Source organism: Eleutherodactylus coqui, chromosome 2 (genome assembly GCF_035609145.1).
Source record: "Eleutherodactylus coqui strain aEleCoq1 chromosome 2, aEleCoq1.hap1, whole genome shotgun sequence".
Lineage (NCBI taxonomy): Eukaryota > Metazoa > Chordata > Amphibia > Anura > Eleutherodactylidae > Eleutherodactylus > Eleutherodactylus coqui.
In genome coordinates, this window is record NC_089838.1 from 236,565,617 (window position 1) to 236,592,184 (window position 26,568).

General features: G+C 42.8%; 1 protein-coding gene across 3 annotated transcripts in view; it reads left to right on the forward strand.

Annotated features, from left to right (window-relative positions):
• The window catches only part of PDE8A (phosphodiesterase 8A), a 261,199-nt gene that overhangs the window by 71,025 nt on the left and 163,606 nt on the right, over positions 1-26,568 (forward strand). Inside the window, exon 1 of one of the 3 annotated variants that reach the window (XM_066592663.1) lies at positions 1,728-2,550. The exons of the other annotated variants lie outside the window; for them this stretch is intronic. Coding sequence (XP_066448760.1) covers positions 2,383-2,550 — 168 coding nt within the window. The 5' untranslated portion in view covers positions 1,728-2,382. Of the gene's footprint in view, positions 1-1,727; positions 2,551-26,568 lie in introns of those variants that run through there. 3 annotated transcript variants of the gene reach the window in all.

The window sequence follows — 26,568 nt, forward strand, 5'->3', positions numbered from 1 at the left end:
GTGTGCGTTGCATGACCGTTTGTTACGCAGTTAATGGAAGACAATGGACTTTCGTGCACATGTGTGTGTTGATACGCATGAGAAATAGATCGCAGCATGCTCTATTTCTCTGTGTACTGCGCAGCGTGAGCCCTATATGCAAGCGCTGTGCATACGCAATACATTGCGTATGGACAGTGATTTCATACGTAAACCCGCTATGAAGCAGAGTGCCACAAACAATGGCTGGCTCTGATTGTAGCTGTTTGACACAGCTGTGTGTCCTTGGCTTTATCAACCCCCCCCCCCCCCCCCCCGCACCTTCTCAATAATCAGTTTGGAACAGTACAGCGTCTTTGTTTGCCGCACGCAAATGAACATGGCTTGCAAGCATGCGCTGATGCATGCAAAAAAAGAAGCATGGTCCATGCTGCAGAGCCGCAGACGGTCAGGCGCACGCAAATACACTTACGCCCATATGAATTCGGTCTAACAGACGTGTCATTTTTACCGCGAATCAGAGTTGCCAACCGTGCAGAAATTCCTGGACAGTCCGTAAAAATAGGGCACTTATTTCCGGCGTCCGTGAAAGAAAAAAAAATTAGATATGTCCGTGATTTTTTTGAGTAGGGCTGGTGAAACCAGAGCCGCTTACTATGTCTGTAGTTATTATATATCTCCGGCCGCTCTCACACAAGAATGCGGCAAAGTGCCGCGATTTCATACTCTGCGCTTTTACTTTTGGCCGCTTCTCCCTGCGGCCAACAGTGTGTTTTAGCGCACCCCATCATTGTGATATGTAATGCGGTGCGCTAAACGGACAAATATAGATCGGACAGCGCTCAAAAATCACAGCGCTGGAGAGCGCCGTCCAGCGCTGCAATCGAACGCGAGTCTGGGACACTCTCACTGATTTTAATGGCAATTAACGCTGCGTTCAAAGCGCCTGTTGGCGAGAGGCTTGCGGTAGATGCTGCTAATGCGTTTATAGCGGTATTTGATATAGATACGTGTGATGTGAAATTATAGAATTCAATAGGTTTTTCCAACGTGTCCGTAAAAAAACAAAGACGGTCCGCAATTTTTGGTTAAGTGGTCCAGAAAAAAAAAGGAGGGGGGGGGAGTGTTTGACAACCGTGCTATACGAATGCTGCAAAAGAAAAAAAAACTTCCAAAAAATGGAAAATTAGCTTTTTGTTTTTTACTAAACTCCACTAAGAAAAAAAAAAAAAAATTGTACAAGTTTGGCAATACATTCCAGGGCAGGTTACATTATACCACTCGTCTCACAATGGAAAAAATAAAAAAATTGGAAGGCAGGGCTGAAAAAAAAATCTGAAAGGGTTAATACAAAAATACTACTTTAAAAAGTCCCCACTGCTCATTGGCTTCTCGCACACGCGCTGCACCGCCGGCATTTAACTTTTTTTTTTTTTAACATGTCGCACACTGTGCGCAACGACAAAGCGGCGCTATATCTCTGCCCTCCCCCTCCCCCGACAGCTGACAGGCCGCGCGAGCCCCTCACAGCGCTGACAGCGCTCTCCGCCATCCTCTGACAGCAACTGCCGCGCATCGAGGACCACGACGCGTTTGAACTCCCCTCCTCGTTCTAACCACGCCCTCGTCGGCTCTCGTCTTCCTGTGATTGGTTCGCCCGTAACCGATTTGCATTGACGTCAGTAAAGGCTGGAGGTCATCCGTATGCGGCGCTGTGATTGGCTGCGGCTGGTGTGAGAGCGGCGGCGGTGAGGAGTACACGGGAGAGACGGCCGGGAGGAGGGGGAGAGCGGCGCAGTCATAGAGGAGACTGCAGCACTGCGGGGTGGAATGACAGGCTGCCGTCCGACCGCTGCTGTAACCGCGCCATTTTAATTCATTCCCGTGCTGTCCGTGCGGCGGGGCATGAGAGTCCGGGCAGCGCTGTCCCTGCGGTGTTCAGGGGGCGGGGAGGGGGAATCTTCCTGTTGCCAAGAAGAGCGGAGTGTGCAAATGTAAATAAGCCTCTTCCTCCTCCTCCTGGAAGATGATGATGATGAGGAGGAGTCCCAGGGTCCCCGCGAAGACTTGGTAGCCGTGGAGGGGACACCGAGCTGCCGTGCCTTGTAGTCGCCCCTCATGTCCCACTTGGAAGGGTAAGGGCGTGGAAGCCGAGACGGTCGCGCATCTCCCCGCCTGCGATGCTGCCATGCTGATGTTGCTGCTGCCGCACACGAGAGGCGATCCCCGGGCTCTACATGTCCGCATCGCCTGATCCCCGGATCACAGTTCTTCTCTGCTCCCATCCCCGTGGACATGCAGCAGGCTGGCAGCGGCGCCCCCTACCACGCAGTGCCAGTGACTGGCAGCACAGACTGAAGGCAGCCAGCAGTGCTTTGGATTGGGCTAAGGAGGCATCAAAGCATGGGCTGTGCTCCAAGCATCCACATCTCTGACAGCAGGGTGGTTTATCACAGTGGCAAAGAGTCCGACGACTCCAACTCCCCGCATCAGACCAACACCGTCCTGTCCGGGCAGAGCAACTCCGTCCCGGGATTATTCCTCAAATCCTCCAACACGTCCACTTATAAGGTGAGGAGGGAGCAGCAGGGTGGACACTTGCATCCTCCTTACCAGGCCTTCCAGCAGCAGAGGGGTTAAAGGGCTTGTCCAAGGACTAAACCAAAAAGTTAGTTTTTCTTTTATTTTTTAAATGGCCATGAAACAAACAAACTGGTACTTATCTGCCTTCACCTGTCAGCGCAGGCCGCAGATCAGGTGGCTCTTGCAGCTGGTCGGAGGCCGCAGCAACCCGCTTCCGAGCATCATGGCACATAGGATGGTGAGTGCTGATGCCAGGAGGCAACGCTGCAGCCGCCGATTGGCCCCAGCAGTCATCTGACTGCCCGCTTGCGCTGACAGCTGCAGATGCATCGGGGACAAAGACAGTAAGTACAAGTTTTGTTTCTCTTTTTTTTTTGAGCCAGTAAAAAAACCCCAAAAACTTAGAATTTAAATTTTTTTTTTGTAATGCTTTAAAATGCGTTGTCAGGACACATTCGCAAACAAATGACTGACCTTTAGACCATTAAACGTAACTAATATTTTAAAAGCATTAGTAAATCCTAATAGACTAACCTCAGGTAGTTTACAGAGCACCCGCCCTGAAAAAGGGGCGATCCTGTCCAGAATATAACCCTAACTTCACCCTATGTAGGGGAGGGGCAAGGTTAAAGACAGGATTTGGATAGCACCAATTAAATATAGTATCTACAGAGGAGTAGCATGTCTAATATTGCATTCCTAACGCTGGCACTGCCATGTACAGGGCATCCCAATAGATGTACAAAGTCTTACAAGTTTCAATGTCTCATTGGGGCACTGGATGACCATGTGCTAGCTATTGGGCTTCAGAGTGGATATGGGATGGTTGACATATAATACTACATTTCAGGTAGTAGCTATACTTTATGGTTATGGAGTTCTATGAGAAGCAGTTGAAATTGAAAAGCAAACTGTTTAGTTTTTTACATCCGTTGGCATTATATATAGTAGTGTTGGCTGTAATATTAGACCTGCCACTCCTCTATGTATTTGTTGCTAGCCAAATGTTGCGTATAACCTTGCCCTTCCTATATAGAGCGTTTAGGTTCTGACCAGGGTCACCCTTTTCAGGGCGGGTGCTCTGTAAGCTGTCAGTGTATAGAGTGCATTAGGGTTTAATAGTATTTCTGGATTTGAAATCTTAAAGGTTATCTTTTAATGACCTAATAGTAATTTGTCTGAGATCTGTTTTCTCTCTAAGATTGTGGGGTGTTCTAGGAGTTGCCCAGGGGCTCACACCCTGGTTTGTCTTTGAGACACTTGTTACAGCATAGTACATCATCCCTAATCCAAGCCCTGTCATTCCCATTGAACCTTGTTTTTTTTCATAGGCCCATCTCCTACAACCACAATATCTTCCTAAGGTCTCTCTGCTGCTTCCTTATTTGTCACACGGGCAATTAATCTGACTCTTTCTGCTAATGAGAGTCCCGTTCACGGCATATGTTTACCAATGGGGTGTTGCGGTGAAAAGGCGCAGGGCTAATGTGAGATCTGTCAAAAAAGAAAAAAGCTTATTTAATATCTTTATCTGATTCCCTGTCCTTGGGTGTAATAATACAGGCCAGTTGCATTTTATTTGGTTTATGTTTGTGTCAGTGTTCTACGTCAGTCGGTAAATATTGATATTTGTATAGGTATTTTTTTGGCACCGCTTAATAATGGCTGAATGACATATTTAATGCTGCAAAGAAAAGCTGCTTGTTAGGAGCTGTCACCCGGCTGGATGGATAGGGGGCCAGGGAATTGGCAAAATACTCTCCTTGCAGACTGTGTCTTTCATAGAGTGCTGTAGTAAAGGCAGCGTCTGCGCTCACAGGCCTGATGGTCACAGTGCAGATTATATTACTAATTACTCAGACAAAGCTTCGTCTCCAGTTCTGTAGCTGTTGGAAACTTGATGTCCAGCTCCATTCACTTTTAGGAGAGGAGTGTACAGTGGATGGATGGAAATGTAGCAAACCGGGATTAGCAGAAATGGAAACTACAGTATAGTTAATTGATAGAATATTCCCCCTAGAAAGCAGATTTACCAGTTACACAAGTCCTTGGTTTGTCCTCTATGGGGTTGTCACTAATTTTGTATCAACTGGTTCTTCTGTCTTTTTCTGGGAAGTTGGGTGACTACCAAAATGACCACCATTCTAGCCCCCACAGAGCTTGTCACATCTGCAGGTATTAGTGCATAGCTTGGCAAACCCGCTGGGAGCTGCAAGGAGGGCCATATTGGTTGTTGCCTTATTTCCCCCAAATCAATGTAACTTGAAATAAATAGACTTTATCAAAAGTTGAAGAATATGACAATTGTGGGGCTCGCATTTAGGGTGCGGGCAGACGAGCGCATAAACGGCGCGTTTTTGCGACCAAACGTATATACGTGACCATCTGAGGCAATGGTTTCGAATGTATTCGTTCACATGGGCGATTTTACGGCGCGTAAAAACGGCAATTCGAAAAAAAACGGAACATATGCGACCGAAATATGCGCCAACGCATATTCGATCGCCAAAAAGACCGTTTGCAAAGTAGGAACAAACGAAAATACGCTTTCTAGCTCTGGTCGTGATCGGTGAAAAACGATCGCTCGGGCGATTATACGTTGCGCTCGTGCGAACGTAAATACGCCTACGCTCGTCTGCCCGCACCCTTACAGGGGATTTAAAGCCAATTAGAGGATCTTGCTTAGTTGGATGAAATGGGTTTTGTGCACCTCGTTTGATTCATGTATGGGGTTCATGCTGCTTCTTCACCAGAACTCTTCTGTCTTGGGTGCCTCTGCAGTTGTACTCCCAACCAGTGACCACTATGCATGATCAATATGGAGCTACACAAATACTTACGGAAATGCTTGCGTGTTTTCTTTCATTGGTTTTTAAACCTTTTTAATACATGGCTCCAAAAATGGTTGTAAAGTTCAGCCCGACGGGACCCCTATAAAGTTACATGTAAACAGCGGAGAAACGCTTGCCTATTGTACCAGAATGTAGGAAATTACTTGTGAATATATTTAATAACCCAGACTAAGGCCCACTTCACAGGAACGCTGCATGTTTGCAGAATGGACAAAGCTTTTTTGCGTGGACAAAGCATTTTCATTTGTGCGCGGCAAACTGAGTTCTAGATATTTTCTTTTTCTTGCGCAATCAGTGTTTCACGCATCTCCTTGCATATTGCACATACACTTGTGAATCCCCATTGGCTTCTATGGGAACCTTGGGTATGCAAATGTGCAGGAAAATGGAGCATGCCTTTTTTTATTTTTTTTATTTTATTTTTTTTAATACGACCGAAATGTGCAGGTCAAATACACGGATCTGGATGAACCTATTGAAAACAGTGGGTTCCATTTTCTGCATATTGAGCACGGAAATTTTGTGTGCGCAAATACATCCATGTGAACAGGGCCAAAGGGCTTATTCAGACAGGCGTATATGGGCCGGGTTTTCATGCCTGACCAATATATGCTGCCCCTCTCTGCAAGGGGGGGAGGAGGCGGGGCCTGGCCAGGAGGTAGTGCACTGAGCTCCCACCCCCTCTCCCCACCCCTTGCCACTGCTTGCAATGGGAGGGTTGTGATGGGTGTGGAGCTGGAGGGGCTCAGTGCACTGCTCCTGGCCCGCCTCCTCCACTTGCAGAGGGACAGCGTATATCGGGCAGGTGGGAAAACCCGGCTGATATACGCCTGTCTGAATAAGCCCTAAGGCAGTATCTACAGAGGATTTTTTTTTTTGCCCCATGCGAATTCTGTCTGATTGCGAGATGGACAAAACTGTTTGGAAAATAACCCATTTATTCCAATGAGTTAATAAACATGAGCGCTTTTTCTCTTCGACAGATTGAAAAATCACAGCATATCATATCTTCCACTATTTTTGTGATTCTGCTTCAAGACTCGCCTATTCTTTTGTATGGGAGTATGGAAATAACGCATTACATTCACGTGCCATGTGTTTTGCATGCGAGTGGAGTGCGTTTTTCAAGTGTTTTTACTAAATCTGATACAAATCACAGGTGAATTGGTCAGTTTTTCACTCACCTGTGTAAGTACAGCCTAGTGCTATATTCAATCGGGCGACTCTGATCTTGGTCAGTGTAAACTCTTTCATGCGTTTTTATTGCACGTTTTTTCGACTTTGCACCTGGTTCTTATGTCATTTTGTCCCAATATTAACTCGAATTAAAAATACATTGCACTCGCTTGAAAATCACATGCAAATTGGTGTGTGTGTGTGTGTGTGTGTGTGTGTGTGTGTGTGTGTGTGTGTGATTAAGAAGCTGTTTTTTTTTTTCCCCCTTTTTACGGTCCTATAGGAAATAATGGGCAAGTCTTGAAGAATTGCACAAAAATAGGACATGCAACAATTTTCCTAACATGGACTATTGGTCTGAGAGCAAAGTTGCTCATGTGAATTAACCCAATTATCAAATGAATGGGTTCTTTTGCCCTGTGAGTTCTGTCCATCTTGGAATCAGACAAAACTTGCAAGGGAAATTTGCCTGTGTATATAAACATTAAGAGGTAAATAATAAACATCTATAGCACCACACAGTAAATATTAGCAATTTTTTGTGTATCCTGTTCAGAAAAAGAAACCATTTCTTATACTTGTGTACACTACTTGTACCTGAGATGGATAGTTGTCCCAATGTGTAGCAGATCTGAACTTCTCATATAGCTGTAATGTAATAGATTTACATACAGATACGCAGCATGATGCACCCTATCCAATGATCGCAGCATGTGCTGCTCCCATCAACATGGCACACACCATTTCTGATATGGCACAGCCCCTGATTTATAATGCCTAACTCCGCACCATCTTTCCATCATGGCTTTTAGGTCCCCTTTGCAAACTAGTTGCCCTGCATGTGACTTGGAAGATACCCCCCCACTCCTTTTTTCTCCAGCAAGAAATGCTGCAAGGCTTGATAAATGAATCATTCAGCCATTCTTCATACATTCATTCCAACACTGCTGTGCCAGAAAGCTGGCAATATTGCATTGCATTGATAAATCTGCCCCATTGTGCACAATGACAACCATCCTTCTCCTGCATTGACAGACTTGGCTGTTCTTCCCTGACCACTTAGTGTTGACAGATGGAAATGAATCGATCTGTCATCTTATCTATTGTTGATATTTTGGACCCCTGGTTATATGCTGGCTGCTATATGTACAGTCTGGTAGTATTTCGTGATACATGAATAACACTGGGACTCTTACTAGGTGCCGTCCTGGTGTTTCACTTCTAAGTGATACATTGTTTCTACTTCATGTTAATAATATTTCCTGTCTTGCAGCAGTTAGTAGAATACTTTATCTTAATAGGTTTGACAGTATTTTTTGCCTTGTCAAGTAACTGATGAGTTCTGAGAAGTTCTGTAGTCCAACTAATCTTCTGCTGACACAGAAAACAAAGGGGAAGCCCAGAAAATGCAAATTCACATGGTCTGTCACTGCAAAGCGAAATTCTGAGAGCATTGCTGGGAAAATAACATTGACACATCCTCAGCAGTTAGTGGCAACTTCCCAGGCAGCGCTCTTATTAACCCCATGATTACAGCTCTCTCCCTCAACTCCACCATGAATTGCCATGACGTATTCATTAGCCTGGTTCAGCTGCTCTTTTTCTTTTTTTTTTCTCCAGCTTTTCTCACTAAATCACACCTTAACATGAATTCAGTCGATCCCAGCTCAGCCTGTAAAACTCAGTCGGTGACTTTATATACTGAAATTGTGATTTTTGAAATTTTTTTTTCTCTTTAATTGCAAAGCATAACATGCACAGCAGATCTGTATTTACCAGCGAACAGTCCCCTTTTATTCCTCCCAGACCACCTACATGTGCAGTACAATCACCAGGGCATAGCTTATTTTGAATTATTTCTGTTTGCTTAGCGAGGAACCACATTTCTATGCAATATAATTCATAAGCTTCCAAATTAGGGAAATTCCACGTAAAACGTCCCCGTATAGCGTGTACACATGGGGGCCCCTGTTCTTTTTATGAAGCAGAGAAAGGGGCTATTTATAAATCCATTCACTTTTTGGGGAAAAAAAAGCGGCTTAGAAGGTTGCCGTTTTTTATTTGGGTTAAAAGCGAGCCAGGCTGGACTTAGAAAACTCCCTGGCTATTGGAGTTGAATAGTCTGTTACAGTACTGCATGCTTCTCAGTTGCATTTAAAGGCCTCTAATTTGGCGTTTGCTTTCCCGTCTTATCAGAGGTAGTGACTCATTATCATTGCAGAGGTCAGCATTCTTCAAGCCTCACAAGCCCATATTACTGTAACATATCCTTACTAGAACTGTATTTATACAACATGGTAACATTGTAAAAAATAGTTTATGGCCGATTAGCATTTTCTAGGTAGATTTATATACAATTATGACTTACAGTAATTATTGCCTGGAACGTTGTGAGGGAGAAAAGTGAATATTTGTACATATTTTATTACACAGAATGGATTGTGACTTGACTGCAATACCAGTGCAGCCCATGGACTAAAGTGGTGCAGACCCCCTCCTTTTTCTTCTAATATTCTGCAACTCCTTCAGGGCTCCAGATGGCAACTAAAATAGTCACCAATGTGACTACTAGTCTGCAGATGGCAACCAGATTTTTCAGACTGATAGCCATTTGTGACCAAGCAGTCGCCAGACAGTATGCGCCCAAGCTGTCATGACATAATTCCCGCACGCACTGACATTGATGTAAAAATACCCAAGATGTGCAAGTTGTATCATAGTTTTTGTTTTTTTTTCTTAGTCTGGAGCACTGCCCTTTTAAAGAGTCTTCGAGCTTTCATCAGTTGATGCTAACCTCAGGATAGATTATTGGTAGTCACTTGCCTTGTGTGGAGTGGATGTGTTACCAGAAACACACTGCTCCGTACACACTGCTGTGGCCCAGAATGGTATTGCAGCCAAGTTCCCATTCACTTTGAATACTATTCCGAACTACTGTAGTGTGTACGGAGTTATCTGTTTCGAGCAACACATTGGCTCTGCACAGCGTGGAGATCAGCGGGTCCTAGGCACCAGACCCCCTGCTTATCAACTATTGATGACCTACAGTATCTCTAGGATATGCCATCACTAATTGAAAATCCTGTTTTTAACCCCTTAAGGACCAGGCTGTTTTGTACCTTAAGGACCAGACACTTTTTAGGGATTTTACCCATGTGGTAGTTTTACTGCCCTGTTTTTATTTTTCCTTCAGCTGCCAAAATTAATTTTGCTGTGTGTGTGGTTTTTATTTATTTATTTATTTTTTCCCCTGTGACATATAGGGCTATTTTTTTTTTTTTCTTTTTTTCACTGACTTTTTTTCCCTGGTTTTTATTTTTATTCGGGTAAAAAGCTAAAAAAAAATGTTTCTTTGTAACATTTATAATTTTTTTTTTTTTAAATTTGTATATTTATGCTAAAATAAAGTATGGTAATAGGCTCCTCATTTTGTTTCAGACGTTTCGATATATAATATGTATGATTTTGGTTTACAGATCACATACGGCAACGGTTTTGGTTGGCGTCGGCTCTGTTTTGTTTTTTCTTTGGGGGGGGGGGGGTGGTTTGACATTTTTCTACTGTAGCTGGGGCATCCATAGGAGACCCAGTTACAGGGAAAGACATCCCCTGAAGTAACATTAGTCACTGGCAAAGCTGGTCAGGGTCTTCTGGGACCCTGTAGCTCTGCTCTAGCAGGGAATCCCGGCGGTCACGCGACCCCCTCATCTCCGGCCCCTCCCCCCGACCCCTCCTGGACTCCCGTAGTGGAAGTTACACTTCTGCTTTCATTACTTTTCAGTACACAGCACTGTGTACTCGGGGAAGGAGAGGACAGAAAGGGTTAAAAAATACATCCTGGCTCTGATTGCAGATGCAAGAGGCTTAAATCCCCACTGTAATTGTACATATGGCTGTGCTTTAAGCCCGGGACCAGGCGTCCTAAGTTTACAGTGTCTGGTCCTAAACGGGTTAAGGTGTTAAAACACTCCAATTTCAGGACAATATTCTGTCTCGGGACCAAAGGGGGAAGAGTATATTACCTGCCACTATTCTTTTCTGTCGCTGTCCCGCCGATTCTCCAGTTTTGAGCCATCCGAGATGGCTGCAGCAATTTCTAACTACCTAATGCACATTGTGCATTGATTGTCTACTGCACATCATATGGCCAGCTTTGGCCAATTGTAGAGCTGATATAGTGCATTAGTAGTGCACTGTGGGGGTTAGGTAGTCTGAGGATTGCATCAGCCATCTTAGACAGCTGAAAAACGGATCCTGAACCGGCAAATCAGGAGGACGTCAGCACAGAAGACCACCGCCAGGTAATATAATTGCCTCCTCCCATCCCAGGAGAAGCTTTTGTTCCACAACTGGAGGGTTTGTTTGCTGTTTGAGTTTTTTGGCAAAGCTGGATGACAACCAGTGTTGCCATGCACTTATGGGGTCAGGGCATCTCTCAGGGAATAACCAGTTAAGTGCAATATGCCAATGAGGTGACTGGCAGAGTTGGCTGGCAGAATGTGTCAGAGCTGAAGTGGGGACTTTATTGGTTGTCCTAGGGCTCCCCCAAATCAAAATTGGTTTTAACATCTTCAGAGAATAAGACGAGTCTTCAGAAAGTAGTTTTTTCTCTTCCTTTCTATTTTGGGGGCCGTGTTCTTTAGTTCCATGTTTTATAGTATTAATCACGTAACGCTGCATTTTTCAGTTTCACAAAATGTTCTTTCTGTACTAACAAAACTATTAGGGCAATGGTGAGGCATTGCGTGAATGAACCTGGAGGTTCTACAGTTCTGCACATTAACTTATCAATTGTTGTGTCTGATTGGCCTTGATTTGTTACAAAAAAATCTAAAACAAAATGTATTCCTGCTAGCTGGAATGTTAAATATTCACAAATCTCTTCACACTCCGGTCATGCAATTCAGGTTTACAAAACGTGAAGCCTGAGACCGGCTTGTCTTTATTGTACACCTTATACTGTATTGTGTCTGTCCTCCAGAATGAGAGATGAAGGGGAATTCACGGAACTATCGATGATCTACCCTCAGTATAGGTCACAGTTGATCGTCAGGGGTCCTCTTCAAGGAAACCACCCCAATCAGCTGATCCTCTGACCGATTGTCACGGCATCGGGGCTGGAAGTGTAATAGAAGGCATTGCTGCCATTGATTTCAATGTTGACCCCACTGCCCAAACAGTGGGCCAGAGGATTAGCTGATGGGCAGGGATCCGAAGCTGCAGATCCTTGCTGATCAATTATTGATGACCTCTCCTGAGAATAGTGAAAGCCTGGAATACCCTTTAATGGATGATGATGCTAAATAGGAGCTACCTGCCCATTTTGAATGTACAATTCCCTAATTGGGCATGGAAAAAGTTTTCAACCTTTTTCAGTTTTAACATATGTAAGCCTAAAGTCCTCCAGCTTGTAGAAAGCTGCTGATCTTTAGCTCTACTGTATGTATGGAAGCGTTTCTGTGGAATGAGACATGGTTTGAGAGGAGAATATTACAGCCCCATTTCTGCCCCATATTACAATTGCATGTCCTGGCTGACCGTGGACTTTTACTAACCCGAACTTGGAGCATCAGAAGTCCCAACCATCAGGCCAGGAATGCTATTTTATTTTCTCCTTAGAGAGAGCACCTAGAAGGTGAGTGAGAAGACTTATAAGGCCATCCATGCTCCTCTGGGTAATATGCAAATAAGGGAGATGGATCAATACCTCGAATTGTAAGGCCTGTGATTCAGGGTTGCCAACCTGATTATTTTTGCATATGCCAATATAGAGGGGGAAAAAAAAAAAACTCTCTGCACTTCTTAGGAAAAAGAACGTCTAGGTAGCCTTCGTCATATGTGGATAAACTTCAAAACCATCAGACAGGGAAAGTAAAAAGAGGAGAATTTTGATGGTTTTTAATGTTTGTACATCCACAAGGGTACAGGTATATGATTTGATATATTAATTCATACAGTATACTTATATATTCTTCATATCATTATTTCTATATAAATAGTATAATATATACTATAATATATAAATTCTTCCAAATTTTATGTAGCTATAGGTATATACAGAGTAGTGAGATTTTTTTTTTTTTTAAGCAGAACTCTGATCATAAAAGACATTTATATTCCCAGGAAATGTATATATTGATTGCCTAATATCTCATTATGAATACTTTGATGGATATATATATATTTTTTTTCCTAGTCATACCAATGTTATTTTTCTGAATATGCATAATATACATTTTTTATTTTGTGCAACAGTAATTGTGGTATAACTTTTGTTGTATGGCATTTCTCAGGGAGTTACATTACCCCTTTGTGTGATTAACCATTTTCTTTGTTAATCTATGTACTGTTAGTGTATGTACTAATTTACATTGAGATGAATGGGACGGGATGGCGACGTCACTGCGTCAATGTGGAACGCATGTTGGGCCACATGTATGCGCCTTCTGTGTTCCAAGGAGGTTCAGACGCGCTGCCCTCCCCCTTTGGTCTTTTGAACCTGAAAGTTGACGCGGCCACACCGGCGAATGTGCCGGCAGCCATGACTATTGTGAGTAAATGTATCTGTATAAATGTCTGTGATAAGTTGGTATGTGTTTATGCTTCATAAAGTCGCCAGTGAGCGACGAAATGCGTTGCATTGTTATTGCATGGAAGTTTATCCACATATGACGAAGGCTACCTAGATGTTTTTTTCTTAAGGAGTGCAGAGTTTTTTTAAATTTTATTTTTTTTCTACATTGGAATACTTTTGCCTTGTGCAGGTGGGCATAAATCGATTTGCTGCTCTCCCGGTGCCACAGGATATGGAAGACTATGAGGGGAGCCTCTTTTCATTTTTATAAACCTACTGGGATTTGGAGGTGCTGGTGGAGTCTCCCAGGTGGGTGTTTTTTTTTTTGTTTGTTTTTTATAGAAGCAATCCCCCCCCCCCCCCCCATACTCCCCTCTCTAGTCAGAGGGCTCAATTTACTTGATGGAAGTCAAAAATTTGAGCATCCATATGCTTGTCATACCCTATTTATTCGTATAGCATAGTAGACTATGCTGCTTTATGCAGGAGCATCTAGCAAGAGAAAGCGTACCATGTGGCACTGTTAATCCAACCTGGCATCGCCCATTCAGTAACTGTAGGAACCACCCACTTGACACATTGAGCGTGCTGGGAGTCAGAGCAGTAAACAGTCTGTACGGACAAGAAAGTATTTTAAAAAAATAAATAAAAAAAATAAACCTAAACATGAGGGATAGTCAGTGGGGCTGCAGAACCATACAGTCCACCTTGCTGATTGTATCTCATGACAAGTCCTCTTGAAATTTAACATAAAGGCCAATGGGTAATGCATGCCAAAGTATGTCTTATAGAAGTATCCATCAGGAAATCCTCCTAACAGTCATCTCTGATGGGGTGTGACCAGAGGCTTATATTTTTGGACAACCAGTCTTGAGATGTTTGGAATTTTTGTAATAAAGCCATGTTCAAAAGCCCATGTTCATACTAGATCTACAGTGCTTTGCTCAGTTTGTTAAAGGTGTGGTGTCCTTGGAGCAAGATTTTGAATTTTTTTTTATTTTTTTTAACGAGCGTTAAGTCATATAACAGCATTATATGTATACCGTTGGGTTATCTTGAAAAGGGAATTCTGACTGTAGCAAAACTTTTAGGCCACGGTCACACAGGACGGATTCCCGACGGAAATGTCGCGTTTTGGCTGCAGCGAAAAACCGCAACATTTCCGCCGGAAGAACCGCCGCTGCAAAAGCCGCTGCGGCTTTGAAGTAGGCTGGTGGCTCGCTCTTTCGCTGCGGCCGGCGCTCCCATAGAGGAGAGCGCGCCCGCAGCGGAAAAAAAAAAATGGACATGCTGCGGTCGGCAAATCTGCGCCGCAGCAGCGACCTCTGCCGGCTTAGCCGCAGCGGATTTGCCGTTCCGTGTGGACGAGATTTCTGAGAAAACTCGTCCACATGGCTGGCTTATTCTGGGATTAACGTCCGCATGCGGAATTCCGCACGGAATTTCCTCGGCAAATCCGCCCTGTGTGAACCCAGCCTTAAGCTTCCTTCACACACAGTTTTTCTTGTTATGGTGCTGTCTTGTTGGCGTGTCTTTATTTATTTTTAAATATGAATAAGTTACATAACTGCTACTGGCAGGTCTTTGGCAGGCAATTAAAGTACTTTTAGACCAGGCTCAAAGAGGGGCACACCAGATTCTGACATACGAGAGGCCTGCAGTGGATTCCAGCGACCCTGCGTAACTGCGGTTTCTGTATTGCAGTCGTCTGCAGTACAGTTGTTGTGTTTTGTTTTTTTCTCCTTTTAAATATTTGTATTTCCCGTGCCGTCGCTTAGGTCAGACAGCCTCCATTGACTTCAGTGGAGGCTGTCCACACGGAGTCCGCAGCAAAATAGAGCATGCTACGATTTTTTTTTTTCTCCACTTGCTGAATATGCAATTTGTACCTGCAAGTGTGATCGAAAAAGCGAATTCGCCTTTCTTCTAATGATTGGGTTTTGCTGCGGACGCCGATTACGGATTCCACAAATGGAATCTGCCCCGGTGAGCCCCGCCTTATAGTCTTATTTATTCCTTTTCTTTAGCATGATGTGGCTGTGACTTTTAATGCCCCCATATAACTGCTTGAAGCACAGTGGGGAAAATTTACGAATACTGTCTAGATTAGACCGTGCACACTTAGATTAGACAGTCTTCAAGTGCGCCAGATGTATCACTGAATGATAAATCTGTTGAATTTTAAAACTGTATGGTTTAGCTTTAGACCACCTATTAATTGGCTTAATTTACTCCAAAAACTGCACCAAAATTTTGGTGCAATTTAGGCCTTGCCCCTTTTTCGCACAAGTTGAAAAAACTGTCTGAAAATGTCTAAACGCATGATGAATGTGGCGCTTGCATGTAAGACTGTTTTCTGACATAATTTGAATAGTTAATAAGCCCCAGAGTGCTCTAGGCAGCAGCAAATATTTTTTTTTCACAGTGAAAGGCCAAAAAGTAAAGAATCAATGCCGTGCCCCAAAGATACCAGGCTATAAGTTTGCTTCATTCAATATATGGTCATGTTATGGTGTTACTGTAAAGATGGGGTTTTGACTTCTTTTATAGCCTCTATTAAGAAGTGCTTCCCCATCCTACCATATTAATCGTTACGTAGCGCTAGCTAAAGTAAATAATGTGGCTGTGGGACAATAATAGACTAATGTATCCAGTCTCACACGAACTGATTTGGATTGCGCGGATGATCTGCGGTATTCTGCATCCATTAACGAGAATGGAGCATTAGCATGTCCGGACTCACTTGAGCGGACAGATATTCTGATTTTCCCTCGTGGAAATAAAATCGCAGCATGCTCTATTCTTGTGCGGATTCTGCACGAACAGTATTGAAGTCAGTGGAAGCTGTCTGGGCCGTGGCTCATCCACAATTGACACTGCGGATAGGTCACTAGTACCTGCGTCATCGCCTAGCAATGGAGTGGGAAAAATTTTTTTAAAAATAAAAATCTTCACTGCATATGTCCGACACTGAGCTGCCCGGACCATCCACAATACCATCTAATATTTCCGCCTGGCCGCGGTTGGAGCCAGATTCCACTGCGGGCGCCCACATGTGGAATCCCACCCAGCCGTGTGGGACTGGGCTTAATGACGCATTTCTCACCCTTGTTGTTCCATCCACAGGCTTACCTTGTTGGCTACTAGATTGAGCTTGGCATTATCCAGTCTGCCTAAATCTTTGTTTTTAAAAAGTTTTATTTTGAAGACCTGCAGTAAAACGTCCATCACATACTCTGCATAATTGCTATCTTCTTTAAGAGAACATCACTTTTTGAAGGCCATTTTGTATTGTAATTTTGGGTGGTCACCTCAAAGAAGTCTCTCTGTATTAGAAACCTCATCTAATGCAAGTATTAGTGGGATTCTCCCAGAACTGCTGGGAACACTTGGCTCCTACTTGGTCCTGTTTTAGTTTTGTAGTAACAAGTAGTTCCTCAGTTTTATATTTCTTTGTGCAATTGATGGTTAAAGGGGTTTTCCAGGACGGAAGTATTGATTGTTGGAGTCCACCATTCGGGAACTTTAATAATCGGCTGTGGTCCAGCCTGCTGTCCGTGTGGATGAAGCTGGAACTCGGGTTGGTAATGCAGGCACAGCTCCCAATGCATCAAGGCTGTCAGCTTCTGGTGCCCATCCTCACTGACAGCGGCCTGGATAATAGTTGCTTGCTGGGGGTCCCCAGAGTGACAGAGGAACTCTAGAAAGCATTAGTAGGGAAAAACTTAGTGTATCTGTCATTTCAGAGTAAGCTGTTGTATGTGTTCTTGAGGAATAACACTGTCTTTGGCACCTGTATGACTTTTTTCTGTTAAGCAGTTTTTCTCTCTGCAGGCTTCATCTCTAATTCTCAGTTTTCCCAGCAGGTGCTGGAGACTTCTGCGATGATGCCTCCCGTACACAGCACACAAATTAGAGGCGGTCCTGCTCCTCTATCTTCTCATAAGTAGAGAAGCAGCAACTTAATGGGGAACTTTTATAGAGCAATACTGAGCAGTGTGAATGAAGCTAATATGAGACAGTAAAACACTAATGGCTTTAGCACATGTCTGTCTGCCTCTCAGTTTTTCTCTCTGCTCCTGCTCCTCCTCTTACCTCCTTAGACTTGTATGGGCTACATGTAATGTGATCTGTCAGTGAACTGAAAGTCTATGTAGTTTCCCTGGATTGATAGAGCAGCGAATTCAGAGTGAGACCAGATGAATGACAAAGTAACAAACACTTCTAAAAACCTAAAATGGAATATCAAACCCCACACAGCCCCGATTTAATGCAATACACTGAACGATTCATTAATGACAAGACTGCTCAGCTGGCTAAGTCTCATAACCTCCTGGAACCTTGAGCAACTTCTCTCTCCCTTCCTCCCCATCAGATAACCTTCTGGAACATTTGGTGGAGGCAAGGAGGGCGATAAGTGGAGAGAGGAACATTTAGTTTTTTTTCCTGAGATATAGTAGAACATTTTCTTATATTCACCTGTAGTATTGATGGAAGTCTGTGAAAGGACAGCATCCATTTAACCTTAGCTGGACTTCAGCGGAAACCCAGATTATTATATTTCAGGTTGATTATAATGTAATCTATTTTATTCAAGATGTACCATGTAAACCAGCAGATACGGGACTCTGCTAGGCTTTATTGGCCACATTTACAATGTAGCCTGGAAAATCCCAAAACACAGGATCATTACTATTTGGGTTTTACTGGACTGGAGTGTGGCAGATGGGATAGCATAGTTTACTATGTCGGTCCACTCCCTTTTTTTTTTTTTTTTTGCAGTCTACCGGCGTGTAGTGACCAGAAATGCACCCCTCCCATCTAGCCATAGAAGTCTATAGACCTTTTTAGTGTGTACGTTGGCTGCTCTTCCAGTATACACGTTAAACAGAAAACAAAACTGTGATGTGAACATAGCCTAGAAAGGTCGGCTTTATTTACATTATAATTTGAACCCTGCTTGAAACATTACTTGTAAGGTGGCCATACACCTTGACTAGCTGTTGGCTAACACTCATACATATGATAGTTGATTGGTTGAATGTGAAGTGGGCCTCTGACAGAAACCTCCGGCAGCAGAAAGGGATCGGCATATTAAATTAAACTTATTTGATCCTTTTTTGCCCTCTATATTGGCCAAACAAACATCTAATAGCTGTTAGAAATTGGCGGGTTTGGCTGACCCTGGAATCTTTATTTCCACATAGCCCAAAAAGCTGCAGCATCTATAGGGGGACATTTACTAAGCCTGGACTCTCCGACATCAGGTTTAGGCCGCCTGTCCACGGGCGGGACGGAATATCGCTAGCAATATTCCGCCGCGTGGAAGGAGAGGGGAGCACTGCAAGGTCTCCGCCATGAGCCTATATTAATGATAGGCTGATCATGGAGAATCTCGGCAAATCGCAGCATGCCATGATTTTAATCTGTGACAACAGTCTATGGAATATTTAGTGTAACAGCAATATATTAACAGTGGTGGAATTAGGATTTGGGGCTAATGTGAAGTAGAATTTGGATTTCAGCAACCTTTGTGTAAATTCATTGCACCTTATTGTATCCACCTAAAATGGGACTCGTAATCCTGTAGGGCGTTTAGTCCATGATTTTCCATAAGTGACTGGCGCAGCATTTGATAGCACGGTCTTCACAGCTATTAGAAAATACAGCATGTGAAAAACATGCTAGTCTAGTTAAGTGACTTTATGCGGAAGTTGCAACATAATTGTTTTCCTAAAACCAGATATGTCAAAAACAAAACTTAAGACTTTTAAACTGAAAAATACTTAATGGCTGTTTTCTCATTCCTTTTACCCCCTATGTAAGCAGGCTGTATGCAGAATTTTCCGCATAATCCAGAATTTAAATGTATGTTAAAGGGGTTGTCCCGCGGCAGCAAGTGGGGTTATACACTTCTGTATGGCCATATTAATGCACTTTGTAATATACATCGTGCATTAATTATGAGCCATACAGAAGTTATTCACTTACTTGTTCCGTTGCTAGCGTCCTCGTCTCCATGGTGCCGTGTAATTTCAGCGTCTAATCTCCCGATTAGACGCGCTTGCGCAGTCCGGTCTTCTCCCTTCTGAATGGGGCCGCTCGTGCCGGAGAGCTGCTCCTCGTAGCTCCGCCCCGTCACGTGTGCCGATTCCAGCCAATCAGGAGGCTGGAATCGGCAATGGAACGCACAGAGCCCACGGTGCACCATGGGAGAAGACCTGCGGTCCACCGTGGGTGAAGATCCCGGCGGCCATCTTCGCAAGGTAAGTAAGAAGTCACCGGAGCGCGGGGATTCAGGTAAGCACTATCCGTTTTGTTTTTTTTAAACCCCTGCATCAGGTTTGTCTCGCGCCGAACGGGGGGGCTATTGAAAAAAAAACAACCCATTTCGGCGCGGGACAACCCCTTTAAGCCCTATCTGTTAGTTTACATGGGCACCCCTTTGCCCTTACTACGGCATAACAAAAATACATAAACATGTACAGTGTGCACATATGAATATAATTACTTCCACTATATACTCCTCCAAGTTGCATGAAGTGAACAGGTATTCTGGATTCAGGTCTGGATTACACTTAATATTGGTGGTAAGCCATTCTTGTGTAGTTTTGGAATGGGGTTGCCTCATTGGAACATAAATTCTAAAATGCAGTTCTCTTTTAGAATGCAGCAGGTTTCCCTTCAGGTTTAACCGGAAAAGTAGCATCCCTTCAGCATGGTGCTGTAGTCAATGTGCTCTATGGTGGAATTGTTGCAATTTTGGTAATGTCATATTTGCTCTGTTCTCAAAAATGTAAATTTTTGACCCTTCTCAACAAGAGTGTTTCTTATAACTTTTGACAAATTGTCCAACGTTGATTTATTGAACAAGTTCAATAAGGGCATGGATGCCTCCATTGAAATAAAATCCTAATGCTACAGGTAATGGATTTCTGGGACTTTGATTTAGGGATTTATTGTTTGGCATAGTTAGAGTTGGGAATCCCGTTTTTCCCTAGATGGGACAATTGCCATTCACCTAATACTAAGGCTTATTGCCTTCCTCTGCATCATCGTGGTAGGATTATTGGTTGGATGTAATGAACCACCTCCATGGCATAAGTGTTTTCTCTAATAAAACTGCTCCTGGTAAAGTATGCGGGCAACAGTTAGTTATACTCATGGTGTCTCCCATCTCAACCACGGACACTTCTGTGATAGGCTTCTTGGTTGCCACCTTCACTTAAAAATGTAGCAAGAAGATCAATGCTTCAAATAGTCTTTAAAGTAAATCACATGTTTTGTGTCTACAGCTCCTATGCAGGTCTATATGTGTCCATAGTAACAGACTACAAACTAACACTGTAGTCTGTTCCTGCAGTCATGTTACTATATCTATGTGCTATGTCTTGCTAATTTTCCAAATGCAAGTTAGCAAGAATTATTGGGCAGCTAGAAGGGAGTGGGATTGCAAAATTCAAGTATTCTGAGGTTTGTGAAAATAGTTTTTAATGAAAGACCATTTTTAAGGAGTTTTATGAATACCGAAAGTGATGGGATGTCATTAGTCAATGCCACCCCTTTCTGACTGGTGGGTGTCCGATCTTGAATGAAAGGGACACGGCAATGGAAAGGCAACATCATAAAACTACAGAAACAGATTAAAACCTGCTCTTTCATTGGCACACAGCAAAATAAAATTGGAAATGTCCCTTTTTGAGTTACTGGTGTATAAAAAAAATAGTAAAATTAGCAAAGATGTGGTTGGTTTTTTTTTTTTTTTTTTTTTTTTTTTACCAATTTCAGTGGGGGATAAAACAGTAAGTATGCAAGCAAAAAGGTCACCAGTGTAACAGTGCTTTGGTCGGCACTTGTACTCACTGGCCATATTCCAGCCTACTTAAGCTATTTGGTAATAAGTTATATGTTCCTAAACTTGTGGACAATTTTTGTTATGACATTTACCAGCCTCTTTGGGCCTTATTAACCACCAATCCAATGCTTAGGGAGCCCTGTTTTGTAAGATTTATGAATTCTACATAAAAAGTTGACCAAGTGCACCGAGTTTCAGTGGGTTAGCTTGCTCAGATCGAGAACAGTGGTAACACAAACTTGGATATTTTTTCGAAATGACTTTTGCGAGGGGTGAGTGACTTTTATGTAAATGGTTCTAATGCCTCAACCAAGGTATACACCAAGATGAAACGTTGCAGAACGTCATACAGGTGAGGTATGAGCATTCTGTAAACGTTTCAGCAAAATTGAGGCTAACCGAGCAGGAACCATTAGGCCACTTGACATGAAATGACCCAGCTACATCACTACCTTGATAAATTAGTTTCTAAAAGTGCAAAAAAAAAAGTAATTAACGCTATTTCTGTCACCTCTTATTTTCAGTAAGACTAGGAGCGAGCCTGGACACTTTTTGTTTCCGCAGATCTCGCAGTTTCCTTGCTCAGTCTATGCAAGAAAAAGAATAACACAGATTCTCTGGGCAAATTTGAAAGAATGATTTCCTCCACATCCCATTGTTTTTAACTTGAAGCTAGCAATGACCTTTTGACTCCCATTGGGGATGTAGTGGAAAGTTTATGAGGCCCTGTTTAACTTGGGAAGACGATGTATTTTTGAAGTTACATTATTGCCATAACTTTCTATCTATATCTTGCACAGCCGAGCAGAACTTACAGGGAAAAAAATTAGAGGAGGTGTTTCCAGCGCTAATTGGAACTTTTATCAGCTAGAGGCCGGCCATTCATAATTTCTTGAATATGAAGGGTCCTATTACATTGTGAGCACTTGGCAACTAACTCAGCCATGTCATCAAGCAACTGTCCTTTGTCTAAGGATATGATGTAGACAGAAGTCTATTACACCTGTAATTACTCTGCTGCTTTAAAGGGGTTATCTGTGCAGAAAAAAGTTTTAGGAAACTGCTGAGTGCAGCACAAACAAATGAGAACATGCCTCACCTGATCAGCGGTTATGTCCCTGCGTTGGGACGTCATCACTGTTGCAGCAGGAAGTGAAGAACAGCGGGTGACCAGGCGCCAGAGGAACGGAAGCAGCAGGCAGTCAGATGAGGTATGTTCTCTTTTTTATGTTTGTGCAGCACTCTGAGCTTTTTCTCAAATTTTATTCTATTTTTTTTTTGCTTCTGCTCCGATAGCACCTGCCTTCCTGTAATCTTGAAGAGGTAGAAGTTAACGAACACAGTACTCTAAAGCCAGTGACTGTGTCCATAATATGGAAGTTCGGCCCAGTCTGACTCCAAGTCTCCTGATCCAAACGTCCAGCATCCACCATTAGGACTGGCTAGTGACTATCATTTACTGTTTTTATCTTTTTTTTTTTTTTGGACTGTTTTGTATCACGACTGTCTTTTTGGCAGTGCATCAAAGACTTTTACTCCTGATGATTTAGTGTTCGACAAGACTAAAAGAAATGCATTAAATTTCTGGCTTACTTGTTTTTCCAGTGTGATGTTGGAATACAAGTCTCTTTCAGGTATAGGTCCCAGAGGTCCTAGACTCGTCAGACATTTAAGGCATGGCTTCTGGCTTAAATCCTAAATGTCTAATGTGTAAATTTAATACAGCAATATTAACCCTTTCCCAGCATCTGCCATACATGCATGGCAAATACCAGGTGTAAGTGTATGGGACAGGCTCTGATCCTGCTCAATATGTTGGAAGGCATCTGCTGTCATTGTCAGCTGACACCTGGCCAGGATTGGATATGGCTCAGATTCTAACCATTTAAATGGCCCAACGGAGGAAGGGGGCTCTTTTCTCTTAAACAGCTCCCTCCCTGCGATAAGATTGTGGAGTGCCCTTCAGTTACCATGTCAGCCTACCATGGTTGTCTGTCTTTTTAGTCCAGTATATCATACATGTGATCAGACATGTTCAGCTCTCCTATGGGGACTAAAAAGTGTGTGTGTGTGTGTGTGTGTGTGTGTGTGTGTGTGTGTGTGTGTGTGTGTGTGTGTGTGTGTGTGTGTGTGTGTGTGTGTTAAAAAAGGAAAAAAAAAAATATATATATATAATATAATTTTTTTATTTTTATAGTACATTTGAAAAATATTGAAAGTTTAAAAAAAGTCCCCCTTTCCCTAATGTTAAAATGAAATTGAAAAAGAAGTGTAGCAGGAAGGTCTTTAAACCCCCGACAGATGAAGTAAATAACATTGATTATCTTGTTAGAACTGACTCTGTCCAACAGTATGATACATGTTCTGTATGTGGTAGAAGCTGGAAAAGTTAGCGCAAGCATAAGGATCTCTACATGGGCCAAATTGTGATGAGTAGAGCATTGGTCAGAGACTCCCCAAAGCATCTGGTCTTATGGGGTGTGGGAGACAAGTTAAGGAAGAACACATCTATAACTACCAAAAGTGGTCCAAAATAAAATTATTAGTGAAGCGAAAACCTCAATGGCACCCCAAGCTCACTTATGTGCATTGGGAGCGCAGGGTAGCCCATCTGCTTTGGTCCCATTAAAAAGCTACTGTAGCACAAATTAAAAAATGAACGCAGGTTGTAATGGGAATGTGTCCGAATGCAAAATTCCTCAGTTATCGTGTGCATAAACTGTTTAGGGATGAGATGGCACAAGAATGCTTTATAGAAGAAGTCAATCCGGGCAGAGGTAGTTGATGCTCTTGGCAATGTTCTGTTGGCAAACCTTGGGTCCCGATATTCATGTGGAAAGAACTTTTTATGTACCACCTACATAAACATTGACATAGTACACTCCTTCATGGCAACCGTATTCAGTAGGATAATGCACTCTACCAGATTGCTAAAATTCTTCAGGAATGGTTTGTTTGATCTCCATCCGATCGAGGATGTGCTGAAAAAAATTAACCCCCTATCCATGGAAACCCACCTCACAAGTTGTAGAACTTAAGCCCCATTTACACGCAAAGATGACCACTCAAAATTCGTTCAACAGATAGCTTGAATGACAGTTTGATCATTTTGCATAAACTACTAATGGGTACTAATGTCCATTAGTAGCTTATTAGCTTCATTTACATGTAAATGAGGCTCCCTTCACTGTATGCAGATAACAGTGGGTGGTCAGTTATCTGCATACAGCTCCATTGTTCCCCTGCGGGACAGCAGCTGAAAACAATGTTATCAGCACTCCCATGGAGAATCACCGCGTGTGGTCCCTGCTATCAGCTGGCCGGCCAAACAGTGCTTTTCTGCCAAACTTTGATTTTTAGTTCAGCATAAAAACCAAATGATTGTTGCATGTAAATGGGTCTTTACATGATGTGCTGATAACGTCTTGGTGCCAGGTACCTCACAGCACCTTAAAAGGTCTTGTGGAGTCCTTGTCAGAACTTTTTTCAGTAAAAAGGTGCCAACACAATATTCGACCAGTTTCAAAGAAACCTATTACTGGCACATTTGTGCTTGCCTGAAACGGGTCGTGGGTAGGTGGTTTCAAAGGGAGCCTATCAGTAGATTTGTCATAACCACAGGCAACCTGATATACTGAAGGCTCCTATATTTACAAACAACTTTTTTTTTTCTCTGAAACCTTGCAGAGAAAAAGCATTTTTTTTTTTTTTTAAAGAACTAGGCATTGGAAGAAATGTGTCAGCTTGATTGACAGACCTTTTCCTATTTGTTTACAGGGTGACACTTGCCAATCATGCTAAGCAGAGTGGGAAGAAACTGAAATGAGACAACCAGGGGACACTTATTTTTTTTATTTTTTTTTTGTTTTACCCTAAAACTCATCAATGTTTCAGAGTAAATTCGTGTTCTTCTTGGAAGCCTGTCAGTATTTCATCCTGCTCATAGTTAGGGCAGCACAAATCTACTTTGTGTCCTATGTAATGTTATGACTGATTGGTGTATGCTTTCCATTATGCTAATCGCCCTTTTAGAACTGACTGATTCTGATAATATGGGGTCATGGGGAAATAAAGGTCTGTGCTGGCTACTCTCACAGCAATACTAATAGAATGCAGGTGCTGTTTATGGCAGCATGTGTTGTGTTGAAGGGGATGAAGACTTCAGCTCCTCTAAGCCTTAACCGGGAGAGTAGCTAAAGTGAATTAGTTTGTGTTTTGTTTTTTTTTAAATCTGCTTTCAGACAAATGAAAGTTTATGGTAGTTAAGAGTTAAACAGTAGAAAATGTGCTGTTACTAATCCTTGATTTGGAAAATAATGCCAAAAAATAGCTTGGTGAATCTAGCCTAACTGCTGTGCAATGGTGACATGGTGCACCCTTGGACATGGTGCAAGTTAACGAGGCCCTCAGGCCAAAAAAAAAAAGTGGATCATTTATCTAGTCTAATCTAGAGTACAGTACTGATGACATCTCCTAAAGGCCCATTTACAAGTAACGATTAGCAAAAGTCATTCGAACGACCGAAAATGAGCTATAATCGTCATGTGTAAATACGGGCATTGTGCACTTTTCGTTTAAATAATGATTTTGAGGTAAACTTAAAATCCATCGTTGTTCTACTGAGTTAAAGCAAACACATTTACCTTCTCAGAAAACCGCATGCTGTTCTCTCTATGGGAGTCGGCAGATAACATTGTAATCTGCTGGGAGAGGAGCTGCGACCAGAACAATGCAGCTGTGTGAACAGCTGGGCGTGTGATTAATGACACACTGGGCTCTGCAAACAGCTCCTGGAGGACCTTTTACATGCAAATGAAGATTTATTAATGTCAACACTTTATGCAGATAGATCGCAAAATCTTTCAATCTTAGTCATTTGAAAAATTATTTTTGTGTGTGGATAGACTGCTAGGCCCTGTTTGCTCTGCATGTTTTGCTGTAGAATCTGTGAAACTTCCACCCCAAATCTGCAGCAAATCATGTCAAATAAGGCTGTCTCGCACAACCGGATTTGAATTGCGGATTCTGCAAACATTTCCGCGGTAATACATGATTCAATCAAATGCATTGAATTGCATAGTTCTGCAGCGTGTCCGCTCGTGGAAAATGCAATGCAGCATGTTCATTTTACCATGGATATCCATGACATGAACCAAAAAAAAAAAGCACTACGGATTCCACTTACAGTGTATGAGCCCAGCCTAAGTCTCCCATTGATTACGCCGTGGATTCGGCATATGCACTGCTGAAAAAAGTGCCATGTAACGGCTCGATGCAAATTTTGCGTCTGGTTTTCTGCATGCGAAGTAACTGCAAATTTCAATGCAAACCCGTGCTTAAAGTCCTTGCTTTCTGCCATGAATTTTCCTTAAAATCTGCTTCAGATGCAGATAACCATGCGAATTTACAGCTGGAGTTACGGTGACATATTTGCTCGCACAATACTCAGAAAATAGAACCCATTGATTTCAATAGGTTTGTGCACATGCGTGGATTTGGTATGCGCAATTTGGTCGTGCAAAATAAAACGCAGTATGATCCATTTTCCT